Here is a 13,986-nt window from a genome sequence, read left to right as displayed (position 1 = left end):
ACCCGGCGGCCCGGCCATGCGGTGCGGGGCGCTCCCGCCGCCCGCCCTCCTCCTCCCGCTGCTGCTGCTGAGCCTGCCGGTGAGTGCCCCCGGCCCGCGGGTGCTGCCGGGCCTGGGGATCCGAGCGCAAGTCGCTTCCGCAGCCCTGGCCCAGGCGGGGCGCTGACCCAGGCTGCCACTCGCGAGGACTTGAGTCATTGCGGGGCCCGGGCCGGTCCCTCCCCAGCTCCTGCGCCTTGCCATCGCTCTAACAAGGCAGTGGGAGCCGGACCATTCCCGTCGCTCAGCACCCAGCAAGTGGTCAATGCCCGGGCCAGAAACCTGGAAGCCCCTCAAGATGCAGCAAGGGGCGTTTAGGTTAGATAGGAGGAGAAGCCTTCTCCTGAGGAGTGTAGTGAAGCCCTGAAGCAGGCTCCCCAGAACAGCTGTTCAGTCTCCATCCTTGGAGGTTTTTAAGAAGCAGGTAGACAAAGTCTTGGCTGGGATGACGGTCCTGCTTTGAGCAGCAGGTTGGACTAGATGCGACCTCCTGGGGTCCTGTCCAACCTTCATTGTCTATGCTTGTAGACCTGGCCAGGAATCGTTGGGCCAGATACTCAGGGCAGTGTGGCACTTGCACTCAGGATCACCCTGTCAGAGCAGCTCAACACCCAGTGCTGGGAAGCGTAGCTCTACTGACAGTCTTCTTGGACTGCCTAAGGTAGAAACTTTTCACAACTGGTTCCGTTGGTGGGCCCTGAGCCCCTGATTTGTCTGAAACATCTAGCTTTACACTTCTAAATCATCTTACCTTCCTACATATTTATTTCCTTGTTTTCAAAAAACTACCAATTTTAGGTTATTTTTTTTCCATAAACAGGAGGGGGCAGGTTATAAGAGGTTTTTATAAACCTCTCAACCAGGTCCTTTATCTCAGCATGAGAATTTATCATCAGAACATTGCGTGCTGGCTGCATCTGATTCCCTTACAAAAGGCCGTGTGCGCACCTGCGTGCAATCTTGGTTCATGCTTCAGATTCCCATCTTTGCCTCTGGCAACAACAGTCCTACAAATTGTGAAGTAGAAAATGCCACATAGATGATTAACCCTGTGGAGATACTGATCTCTTGTAGCCTGTTGAAAAAGGATCCTCAATCATTTTAATGATTTAATTCCCCTTTACACAAAATTAGGACTACTGCTTTTTGGTGTACATAACTGAACAAACAAAGACTAAGTTATTAAATTAGTGCAATAAAAAGCTTTGTATGTGAGGTGCCATTAACATAACTGCTTTGATTCCAGAGGGCTTCCGGTGTCTTTGATATCTCCTGTTTTACCTGTAACTGTAGGTTCTCATACTGCATACGCTCAGAGTGGTGAATAATACTGAGCTTTAATGGCACCAATTACATTTATTAACTTACTTTCAGACACTTCTGGGAATCTGCTTTGGTTCCTTGGGCTCCCATTGAAGTCAAATATCTTTTTGCTATTTTTTGCTATTTATATGCATGGAAGCAAAGTGAGGCTCTTTGTGTCCTGCTCCTGATTCTCGGCCTTTTTCACTCATCTTACAACATAGAGTAGTATGAAACAGTTGGGTTTTCACACAGAAAGTACTGGGTCATATTCAGTCTTGTGTAAGCTGGTGAAACATCACTAAGGTCAGTCCAGTTCTGCCAGGGTTAAAAAGATCTCAGTAACAGTTTTATCCCAGATTTTAAAGGAAAAATTAATCATGTCCACTCATTCTTTTTCCTTTGTTGCTGCCTTGTATTTGCATTGCATTGTATTTCCTTTGTTGTTGCATTTGTTGTTCCTGTGATGTTTCAGAACCTCACTGATCAATGATATTTCTGATAAACTCCTTTACTCATTGCTGATGAGTCTGGCAAGTTGATAGAAGCCACACAATCAAATTCAGCAGCATTAATAAAAAAATTATAGTCTTTTTGGATGTGAAAATAACCTTATGGACGTAAACTTAATGCAGTATTGTCTTCCCATGACTGCAAAGCAGGACACAAGACAGTTTCACTATTGCTGTTTGCACGCACATAAGCATCAGTGAAACTGTCAAAAATCATGCCTCTGTGGCACTGCTGCTATTTGAGGAGGTTAGGAGCAGCTACAGAAAGAGGAAGCAAAGATTTTCACAAGTAAGGAAAACTTTGGGATGAAGGCTAAGATGAAATGTAGCAGAGATTTCCTCTCAGTTACAGCACCTGGGATAGCTACCGAGGAATAAAACTGGTAGAAACACATCCCACTCTTCTCGCCTCAGCTAAAAAAGAATGTGTTCTTCTTTATTTCATGATTCATATTTCTTTTTATCCTCCTTTTGTTGTCTGGCCACAGGTCTTATTTAAGGTACACCATTCAAACCCTGCCTCCAAGACAGATTTTCTCCAGCCCAATTTTCTCATGGGCTTTTATCATGAGGTTTCCAATGGTGATTTCCTGTGTCCCTCACAAACATTAATGAATTTATTTTCACAGCACTCTAAAAGAGGAGTGTCTGTCCATTTCCAGGCAAGGAAGTATGGCACAGATAGAAAAATGGTGAAATTGCCAAAAGAGCCCACTCATTGTAGATGCACAAATTGAGGTACCTTGGCCCTGACTTTTCAAAGAAGTTGGTATTTTAGTATATTCAGAGTGCAGCTCTCAGGGGTTTCTGTTGCAGTTGTGAGTGCTCAACAAATTTAACCCCCAGGAATGAAGGGGGAAGGAGGGAAGGTGAAGTGGTAAGGCACACAGTTTGCTAGTGGGATTTACAGCTGTTGATAGCAGAGGACTCCTGGATTCCATCCCAGTTTTGGAAGGGAATTTTCTTAAGAGATTATTGACCCTTCTACTCCCATGCTCCCAGTTTATCTCCTCCCTCTCTGTTCCTGTCAGCCTCATGCCTCCACTTTTATGCTCACATATGCTTCTCTGCTCACCTCTGGTCCTACCACTGCCATCTGGCTTCTGCCCTTTATGCTTCTGTCACCTGGGCTCCTGCAACCCTCCCCTGCTGTGTACCCTCACTCCCTCCCATTGTACACCATGCTGCTCCTTCCCCCACCCTTACTTCTCCAGCATGTCTCTTTTTGTCAACATTCCTGCCTTTTGCATTAAAACAGAGTTCCTCTGTTGCCTGCACACCTGCATCAGTAGCAAATGAAAGACCGTCTCTCTGCTGTCAGTCAAGATGCTGAGTACCACAGTGGACCCTGGCACTCAGAAGCAATCATGGGGAGAGTTCTGCTTAGCCTTTACAATTCTGGGATGAAGCAAATCACATAATTGGGGATGGCAGATTCTGGCTGGAGCTGGGAAGAGGGAGAGGGTACTAAGCACAAAAAGGATCTTTAGAGAGATTAGCTGCCAAACTGTAGTCAGACTTGATTGAGCACATTCAAACTGAGAGTGTTCAGAGGCTTTTAGTTTGGCCAATTTGGGTAAATATTTACATGGGAGTCAAGAGGCATAATGCTGACACTAAAGTAATTCCCACCTAATTTCAAGTTCATTTATCTACGGCTTCTCAATATGAACAATTGCAAGGATATTTTAACATGGCAAAATTATGTATTTTCTTCTAATCTCAATCTCAAAATTTTCTGAACTACATTGAAAAAATCACCTGAGACAGACACCCAGCATAGATTATTTCAGTCCAGGTTGTGAAAGTTTGACCAGCAACTGCAAACAGGGCTTTGTAATGGAAAGTCTCATCTACAAAGGGTCTAAGGCTACAACGCTGTAAACAGCAACAGCCTCAGTATTTTAAACAGTTAAAATTAATCAGATGTGATCAGACCAAAAAGTACTGGTAGATATGCCTGCCAACTTGTAAAATTCACAGCAACCTGAAGATCTTGGACACGTCAGGCCAACTGTTGAAAGTAAATTGTAAATTCTTCTGCAGAGAAGAAACAAAAGGAAAAGGATTAGCTTTACAGAGAACTGCAGAATTACCTGGGGAGGTGATGTATTGCCCAAATGAAACCCCTCCAAAATGTGTTCTCCTCCATCCTTACAAAGGAGTTAACACTGAGTAAATAACAGCTGCTGTGCTTTTCATCCGGGTTTGTAAGTGAACCATTATGACCCAGTGTATTCCTTAAAGTACATTTGAAAATCACTTTTAATGCTATATGAATATGAATTAATCCTCACAAAACTCTTGTGAAGTGGGTAAGATGCTATTCCTATTTTACAAATTACTAATTTTAAAGCTACTGTTTAGTAACAACATTTATTTTAAAATGATTCCAATGAAGCTGGCAACAACAAAATGAGCAAAAGCTGGTAAATTACAGTAGGTGTTTTGCAATAAGTAATTAGTACTTCTTAAAGTCAGTCTTTTTGCATTAGATCCCATGCGAGACCCTTGTGTACATGATACCTGGGGTTTGTTTGTTTTTCTTGTTGTTAAATCCTAAGAATTTAAAATGGGTCAGTTTTCTTCAATAGCTCGTAGTAAATTTCTTTATGTTGTGTCTAAGTACTTAGTTTTAAATTTGCAATTGAAATATCATTGTTGAAAACATATTAATAATCAGTGTAATTCAGGGAGGTGGAGTTAACATTATATATTTTTTCTCCAGAATTTTTTGCCATCATTTGGAAAGGAGACACTGCGGACAACATCAGTTACTCTACAGTCTGAGCTCAATATAGCTTATGAAGATTTTATTCATCTTAACATAGTAGAAAAGAAAATTGTTAATGATTCCAAAGTTTCAGTTCAGTATTTATGTTCTAAGCCCTGCATTGTCAACTTGGAAGCTGTAGCTTCCTCGGAGTTCAGAACTGGTGTGTCAGTGTATAGGAAGAGATGGAAGAATGAGAAACAACTTCATATCAGTAATACTCGAACACTGCAGTTAAAATTCCCAAGCATCATGGTTTACAGAGATGATTTCTTCATCAAACACTCCGTAATAGTGGACGCTGTGATACTGTATGCATGGATTAGTCACAAACCTATGGGGAGGTATGATGCTGTGGGCAATGAAAGCTACCAGCAGGCAGTTGCCAGGAATTATACTTTTCTGGAAACAGTTCCACCTCTTGAACGCCCATACAAAGATCACAGAATATGCTGGAAGTGGGGCTCTGAATATATATGGAAGCTCCAGGCAAGTTGGATACCTCAGTGTCCTCATGAGGATGGTAAGTATTATTGCCATTTTTGTTTAATGGAAAGCTAAGACCAAAATGACATGTTCTTTAATTTGCTGAGAAAGGGTGTATTTATGAAAATATTAGTGCCAAAAGAATGTACTTTTGGTGGCAAAATGTGACTGCCTACATTGTGAAATATTCCGCATTAGTTTCATAATAGCATGGGCAAACTCATAGGCTAGGTACAGACGTTCAAAAAGCCTGAGGCAGAATCAATCTAAGTTATGTGGTTTTCTGTAAGTAGCGTAGTTTATATTGGTAGCGAACAGAATACAGAATACACAGGGAAAATCTTAGACCAGGTTCTACCATTTTTAAACCTGTCTATGTGTACCAAACTTCTGTTCTGTTATGGGTATACACTGGTTTTGTGTGCCGAACTTCTGTTATGGGTATAGACCAGTTTCTGATCACTTATACTGGTAAAAGTGTAACGTGTGTACCTGACCATAGTGCCAAAGCAACACAACAATTTAGAGCTTTAACTGAATCACTGAAATCAGTTTCTGTTGCCTTCCATAGACTTTCACTTGGAGCCATAGTGCACTGTTCTAGGGCTAATCCTGCAATTTTACATGTGTAATCCTTATAGAAGTAATTTAGGGAGTGCTAACCACAAATTAGGCCATGAACACCACATGTCCATGGTGGCGCTGGTGGCAGTGGGAGCACGGCAGTGGTAAGCGAGGGAGCTCCCGCAGATGCCACCAGCGCTGTCAGTGGCAGGGGTGGGACAGAGTGTGACATGCCACTGGCAGTGTCCGCAGCAGGGGGCAAGGAGGGAAAGCGGTGAATGCCTGCAGGCACCGCTGACACTTTTTGTAAAGGGTGCACCGCCACTCTCGGGGGGTGCACGTGCGCCCCCTACACATCGCCAGTGAGTTAGGTTGGAGGGGAGTGGGTAACACCTTTCTCATGAAGTTGATCCACTTTACCTTGCATTTAATACTCATTGGATAAAATGGATGGAGAGCAATGAAGAAGGATCAAAATTAAAAAAAAAAAATTATATTAAATTGGATATTTTTTAGTTGAAGTCATACTTTTTTTTTTAAATAAAGTTCTTAAAATTAAATGTAACATTTTGCTAGTCTGTGTTAAAGCCCAAATTTTCCATAATCTATTAAAATCATTTACATTAAATTAGAGTAATATTCAAGTAGCACTTGTTTACTACAGATGTTTTGAAATGGAAGTTACTTGCTGAGCACCTGGACCCAGAGTTTGTTGAAGTGTTAAACCAGCTTTGGGTAGCCTCTTTGAGAGGTGCAGGTGGGCAAATTATTCAAAGTAGTTCATTTAAAGTTGAGAAACCAATCTGGACATGAAAAAGCAGGAAGTATATTTGTTTTCTTTTTCTAATCTATAAATAAAAGTGAGATGTGAAAGGTTGAGATCTGAGCGTTCTAAAGTCTAACAGGCAGAGTGATCAGAAACAGTTCAATTTACTAACTACAAATCATTTTTATTTTGTTTAATAAATCAGGTTAATATCAAATGATAGACATCCTAATTAGCTTACACAGTAACAGAAATATATTCATGGTGTTTCTGTGCATTTTAATAGAATTCCATTTTCTATCCAATTGCAGCCTCACACAAATAAGAAGATAAAAAGTGGATCATCTCAGGCATAAAAATGTATCATTTACAAATTTTGTTTACAATAAAATTATAAAAGTTTGGCCTCTAAATAAATGTCTGCTTTGCATGTAACTGTGGAAGTAACTGGGTACAGTGGTAGGATATCTTCCCAATTAGCAGAAATAAGTACCACATTTACTATAAAAATGATGTGTAATTGCAAAGCAACTTGTTTTAATAGCTACCAATGAAAGAGAATACTGAATTATGTGGAAAATTAGCTAAAAAACAGCACGGCTATAAAAGATTAAAATCAACTATTTAAATCAAGTTTTCTACTTGTACAAAACAGCATCCAAATGGTTATTTTTATCACACATTTAAATCACTCTACCCTGTCCTCATTTGTAAATATAGGCCTGAAATAGACTCCATGCTCCTTCCCCTCCCTTGAGCTACTCTTTAAACATCTGCAGTCTTTTAATAGAAGAAAGGTGAAATAACAAGCATGTGTGGATTCATTAGCTCTTATTTTTTTATTCTGTGTTACCAGATCACTGATTTAAACATTTGAGGGTTTGAACAAAGGTCATTAATAAGGATTGTCTCTAACCCTGTACCTTTTCTGGCAGATTAAGAATTATTTCATTTTACAGATGCTGTCCAGATCCTCAATTTTCTGTATGCATCCACTGGAGAGAAAACAGGAATTGTGAAGAAATTTGAGAAATTTAAGAACAAAGAGCTTGAGACAATCAGACAGCATCAGATCGATTACCCGGTGTAAGCAAGTGCAAATAACTGAAGATGGTTCTTGACAAGCCCTGGTGTTGTTTATAAGGTTTCTCAGTATAGAATAGACAGGAGAGTAGCTAAACCAGATAGATTTGGCCTCACTCCCCTTGCTACTTAGTCCTTGTGTAAATTCTCCAGCAGTACTGGAGTAAAACCTCTCAACCCCTTATACTGAGGTCTCATAGAGCAGTGGTATATTGTGAAGAACACTTTGCCTGCAGGCTCCTAGGCCTCCTTGCAGGTCCTTACATGAGAGAAAGGACATCCACATTCCTCTGAATTTCTGACTGTAATCTCAATCCAGGGTATCAGTGTTAATGAAATACAGAATGCTCACTAGAGTCACATACGGGCTTTCATAGAATCATAGAAGTAGGGTCGGAAGGGACCTTGTAGATCTTCAAGTCTGACCCCCTGCCTGGGCAGGAGGAAAACTGGGCTCAAATGACCCCAGCCAGGTAGGCATCGAGCCGCTTCTTAAAGACCCCCAGGGTAGGAGCCAGCCCCACTTCCCTTGGAAGTTGTTTCCAGAGCCTAGCCGCCCTAACTGTGAAGTAGTTCTTACGGATGTCTAATCTAAATCTACTCTCCAACAACTTGTGGCCATTATTCCTTGTTATCCTGGGGGGCGCTAGGGGAAACAAGGTCTCCCCCAACCCCTTCTGGTCCCCCCTAGTGAGTTTATAGATGGCCACACGGTCCGCCCTCAGCTTTCTCTTGTGAAGGCTGAACAGGTTCAGGTCCCGTAGCCTCTCATTGTAGGGTCTGCCCTGCTGTCCCCAGATCATGTGGGTGGCCCTCCTCTGGACCCTCTCAATGTTGTCCACATCCCTCTTGAAGTGGGGTGCCCAGAACTGGACACAGTACTCCAGAAACTGGACACAGTACACAGTACTTTAAATAGCAGAAGACAAGAAGGATGGCTTGCCAAATGAGCTGAGGATCTGCCAGCTTTAGTAGCTGTAGACCCATGGGCTAGATACGGACATTAAGGAAGTCCAGGGCAGAATCAATCTAAGTTAGTGGTTTTCTATAAGTGGTGTAGTTTAGATTGGTAGCAAACAGAACACACATTCACTCTTGGGGGTGGGAGGGGGGCAAATTTTAGACCGGGTTCCACCATTTTTAAACCAGTATATGTATACCGAACTTCCGTTCTGTTACAGGTGTAAACCAGTTTTATGTGCCAAACTTCTGTTCTCTTATGGGTATAGACCAGTTTCTGATCACTTATACTGGTAAAAGTGTAAAGTCTATACCTGGTCTTTTGCATTAACAGTTTTTCATGGACTCAAGGAGGATGGAATAAGATTGCACTAGGTACCTAAGTCCACTGAGGCACCCTCAGCAAATATAATAGAATCTGGCCACAGCTCAGCATTATACCCTTCTGTAGCATTATAACTGAGATATGTAGAGACATGGGTGCTGAGTCACCACTGTGTTCCATAAAGCCTGTCAGAGGGGTCACTGCACACTTTTAGTCAGGAGATTAAGGGGAATGTAGCAGTTGACCACAGTGGTATACAGACCTGAGGAATGCCTACAAAAGGCACAGTCTTTACATGTAGATATTCACTGTATCAATCATTGTACAAGTGACTTACAAACTACTCTGCCTCTCCCACATGCATATAGGAGTGATGTAGCAATACACATTATATGGGGGCACAGGTTTTATTGAATAACAATTCATCTCCCATCCACTTATCAGGAGTTACCATTAGGTTGGATGACCCATGCTGTTTTAGTTTAAATGAAGTTACACACTGCCATACAATATTCAGTGTCTCTAAAGAACAACTTGATACAAGTAAATAAAAGTAACATATTTTAAACGCATTTAAAATGCATATTTTTATAAACTATAAAAATACGAGTATGATTGATTTCACTTTTTAAAGGCCATTAAAACTATACTGCTAAATGTAGTTTTCTGCCGAGTTATTCACCAGAGCTGGGATGTTCAAAGGACCCAAACCCTGGCCTAATTCTGCTCCAGTTGAAGTAAACAATAGCATCCCAGCCTATTGAACAGATTCTGCATTTTGTGTGTCAGACTCTCCACTGTGGATCTGCACCAGAATCAGCATAGTTTCTCCAGCTCAGTGAAGCATTTGATCCTGCTCTTGTGTTTATTGTTGTATGGTTTGCAAAAGCCACACCTTTATTTATCCTGCACAACCTTGTAACAGTTGCTCATGACCATGTTACAGAGGGTGGATTCCTATAATTCCTTCAAAGCTGACTTCCCACGGTGCATATCCTGTTTTTTAACTAGCACAGAATATTTGTTCAGTGGTTTCAGCAGCCAAGGTTACAAATGCACCCACCCTGAGGATGTTTGCCTACAGAACTGTGAGCTGGTTCTCATTTGTCACAGTTGATTTCCATACTAGTGTAGGATCTGGCAGTAGCTGAGATCTACTTCTCTGGCAGTGGCCTGATAAGTTTCTGTGCTCAGCTATTACCCACCTTTTGGAGATCTTTGCCATTAGGTTTTAGGTTGTAAAAAAGGGCTTTCCCCTTTTTCCTTTCAGAGTTTTGGTACCCAAGCACCCTAGCCACATGATCATCAGCCCCTGCACAGGAGCAAAAGCTAAGGGGCAGGAAGGCTGTTATGTCCTCCTCACTCCTTCTGTATCAGCAGAAAGGCTGGCTATGATCTTCCCATTGAAGATTTTGTAGGAATTTGCTCAAATCACTAGTGTAATCTATCACTATGAGTTTAAAATAGTCAAGTATTATATCTGATTTCTCTCTGTACTACATCAGTGCACAGAAGCAGAGAATCAGGAGCAAGAATCTTGGATTCTGAAGAATTCTGACAGCTCTAGGTTCTGTTTTGAAGATCAGTTTGTAAATTAAAGCAGAACAAGCACTTTTAAATTAATAACTTTTAAAACTCAAAATGATATTTATCTTTAAGAGTGGGTCAATTGTTTCTTTTTGCCCATGTAGGTTTACTATTTCAGTCTGGCTTTATTTGCTCCATCACTGCAAAAAGAACCTGTGTGGAATACTTTACTTTATTGACCCCAAAGAAATGTACAGTACCCCTGCTGTATTTCTCAGTGAAGAAGGTAAGTAATAGCATAAGGTTATCTATAGGAAATCTAATACAGTCTTCCCTGTGCCTGTAGCAAAGAACAGCATTTACAGGAATTTTTATTGTGTCTTTTTGTCAAATTTATCCCTCAGGGAATGCTTCATTTTAGGCCTTTTTCTGGGAACAGAAGATATCCAGAAGTCAGGTACACTTTGCTATGGATTGTCCAGATTTGACCAACTCAGAAAGTGTCCATTTTTTTCTAACTTTCCTTTCAAGACAATCCCACACTGAAGAACTAAAGGATTTAATAGAATGTTTTCACAGTGTTCAACATTATAGAAACACCATCCTTGAATGTGTAAATGGAGAAAAATTGAGTAGGAGTAAAGAACAACAGAAGTGAAGCTATTACTGGAATGTCGCACACAGTTCTCAAGTCCACAATTCAAAAAGAATGTTTAAAAATTGGAAATGCCTCACAAAAGGGCTACCATAATGATTCTTACACTCCTCAGTCTATTTATCTTATCTCCAAAAAGGTGCAGAGGTGACTGGATCAAAGTCTGCAAAGAGTAACAGAAAAAGTTGCTATTCACAGGTTGCAGCTACCCGTGCTATTAATGCTATAAAGGCTTACTGCACAGAAAAGTACTGCACAGTAAGCCTTCTCTGAGAGCACATCTAAACATGCTACCTGTTGAGAGTAAACATGCTACCAATGAGAGTAGCCCAGTACAGGGCTGCTCCTACCCTGTGCTGGTCCCCTGCAACAGCCAGGGGCAACTCTAGGCTCCCCTGGGGGATGGCCGGGAACACAGAGGACTGGTCCTGATGCACACAGGGCCAGAAGAGCTATGCTGGCTTCAGCAGCAGCTGTCTCCTGGACCTGTGCACATTAGGAAGGGTCCTGATGTGAATGGGGCCAGGAGACAGTGGCTGCTGCAAAGTTCTCCCAGCCACATGCACATGGGGACAAGCCCGTGCTCAGTGGGGCTTCACTGCGCAGCCAGGGGCTGGCCAGGTATTGTCCCACTTTTGGCGTGGCTCCTAGCCAGCCCCTGGCTGGGCAGAGAAATCCCTGAGTAATTAAGGGCTGGCTAGGAGCTGTCCCACTTCTGGGGCAATTCCCAGCCAGTCCCATGCTGGGCAGGGATTTCCCCAAGCTGTCAGGGGCTGGCCGGGAGCTGCCCCAGAAGCAGGACAGCTGCTAGCCAGCACCCTGCTGGGCAGGGAAGCAGAGTGCTCCCCAGTCTTGGAGCTGCTCAGCTCCCAGCTCCTGTGGGGAGCCAGCAGATGAGCAGCACTGGGATGGGGGGCAGAGAGCTACTCCATCTGAGCACAGTTCAGTTCTCGGCTCTTGTGGGGAGCTGGGAGATGAGTAGCAGCAGGATCGGGGGGAGTTCCCCATTCTCTTTTGCCCCTGGTGTTGAGGCTGACCAGGAGCAAATTTGCCCCTATTAAGTGTCTACACATGCACAGCATCTATATTTACAGGTAGCAGCTAACTGCAGCAGATGGTGCACACGTGTAGATGGTGAGGCTTTACTGTGCAGTAGATTAGTCTAATATGCAGTAAAGCATCTCATGTCAATATGCCCATAGAGAACAATTCAATCTAGCAGTCAAGGCTATAGCAACATCCAGTGACTAGAACTGTGGTTTTCTAGCTCTTTTCATTTGCAGACCCTTAAAAGATTTCAAATGGAGGTGCAGACCCCTTTGGAAATTTTGAATGGCATGCAGGCCTCTTTGGATTTTAAGTGTGAGTATTGTCATTTGATTGGTCATAGACATCTTTCACAGACCTTTTAGACATAGTCTGAGGACCCGCAGGGATCTGCAGACCACAGGTTGAAAACCACTGGACTAGAAGATGAATTCAGACAAATTCAGACTGGACATTTTAATTATCTGTGAATAATTAACCATTGGGATAACTTACCTTGGGGTGCAGTGGATTCTACATTATATAAATGTCTTACTCAAGAATTGACATTTTTTCTTAAAATGTATGGTACAGTGCCACTGGACGTTCCAGGCTTGATGTAAGAATCATTTGGAGAAATGCTATGGATTGTGTTATACATGACATTAGACTGCAAGATCATAACAATCCTGAAGACCTTATACCCATAACAGTGCCTGAAGACCTTAGATTCTGAATCTGACTTCTGCAATTCTAAATAAATACAGTCAAGTTTTCATCCTACTTCTTCATGTTATGTTAAATTCGACCTTTCTAGAGCCAGCATTAGTGCATGTGGCAAACAATATTTTCTTCCGTTTTTATACATCATTTGCTGTTCTTTCTCTCGGATCCCTTCAGGGTTTTCTTGAATGCAATGAAATTCTGCTTATGTATACCTAGAACATATGTCTCACACACGTTCAGCATTTCCTGTTGATTCTGGTACAGACAGGTGGCTGGTTGGTGATTTCTCAGATCTCCTCGTTGGTGATGAACAGGACAGGATTATTGTAAACAGCATTTTAGGAAGCCAGCTTTTAGCATTAGTATTTTCATAATTTTCTATTGCCTTCTTGTCCTTCATTGTTCTTTTGTCAGGTTACATTCATATTCAGATGCACCTTGTTGAAGGAGAAGACATTGCAGTGGTAACTAGTTTCAGCCTTCCTCTCAAACAGTGGTTTCGTCTAGATCTCTCTTTTGAGGGTGGACAGGTATGTGTGCTGGTACAGCTGCTGAATGATAGTAGCATGGTTGGGGTTTGCAGAGGGTTATTTATATTTGATTGTCACTAACAAACCCATTAATAAACTGGGCTGAGGGACATTCCCCGATGTACACATGTTCATACATCAAAGAATAAGAGACCCAAGATTTGAAATGACATATTTTGACCTGGGGCTAATGTTTATCACCAGTCCATACATACGAATCAATCACGGTGCATCCACATCACAAAGTTTTCCAGCGGTGATGTAAGTACTGGTGTAGACTGGGCTCTGATGTTTTCCCTGTTGTGCCAAGAAAACTAAGGCCATGTCTACATGGTAAATTTCCTGTGCCAGCAGCACCCTCAGACATGTTGTGCTGCCTCCTGTAACAGTAGAGCTGTATAGTGCTGCAGGTGAGCTAAATAACATAACAGCCATTTGCAGACACAGCTACATTGTTTCTAGTTTAGGAAGCAGCACCAGGGAGCTGTGTAGACATGGTCTAAAATATCTTTGGCCCTATTTAGGATTGAGTTAATGCTGTTTCTGGCTCTAGTGTAGCTGTGCAGCTGCTGGGAAAGAGTGACAAAGTTTTCTAGTGCAAACAAGGTCTTTGATGTTATGGTTCATTTTTTCCTCTTATTGAAAGTGCCTCAGTCTCCTCAAGTGCCTCCTGTCTCTCTCCAGTAATCCAAAAACTGCTCTAATCAAAGCA

General features: G+C 42.1%; 1 protein-coding gene across 2 annotated transcripts in view; it reads left to right on the top strand.

Moving 5' to 3' along the window:
- Window positions 1–6: 6 nt before the first annotated feature.
- SEL1L3 (SEL1L family member 3) overlaps window positions 7–13,986 on the top strand; it is a 53,832-nt gene continuing 39,852 nt past the window's right edge. For both annotated transcript variants that reach the window (XM_014520463.2, XM_025205581.1), the window contains exons 1-5: window positions 7–79; window positions 4,582–5,149; window positions 7,402–7,528; window positions 10,502–10,623; window positions 13,159–13,274. In XM_014520463.2, coding sequence (XP_014375949.2) covers window positions 17–79; window positions 4,582–5,149; window positions 7,402–7,528; window positions 10,502–10,623; window positions 13,159–13,274 — 996 coding nt within the window. In that variant the 5' untranslated portion in view covers window positions 7–16. The remainder of the gene's footprint in view (window positions 80–4,581; window positions 5,150–7,401; window positions 7,529–10,501; window positions 10,624–13,158; window positions 13,275–13,986) is intronic.

The sequence above is a fragment of the Alligator sinensis genome, unplaced genomic scaffold (assembly GCF_000455745.1).
Source record: "Alligator sinensis unplaced genomic scaffold, ASM45574v1 scaffold745_1, whole genome shotgun sequence".
Classification (NCBI taxonomy): domain Eukaryota; kingdom Metazoa; phylum Chordata; order Crocodylia; family Alligatoridae; genus Alligator; species Alligator sinensis.
The sequence above is the reverse complement of the archived record's forward strand: the minus strand, read 5'-3'. Positions and strand labels throughout refer to the sequence as shown.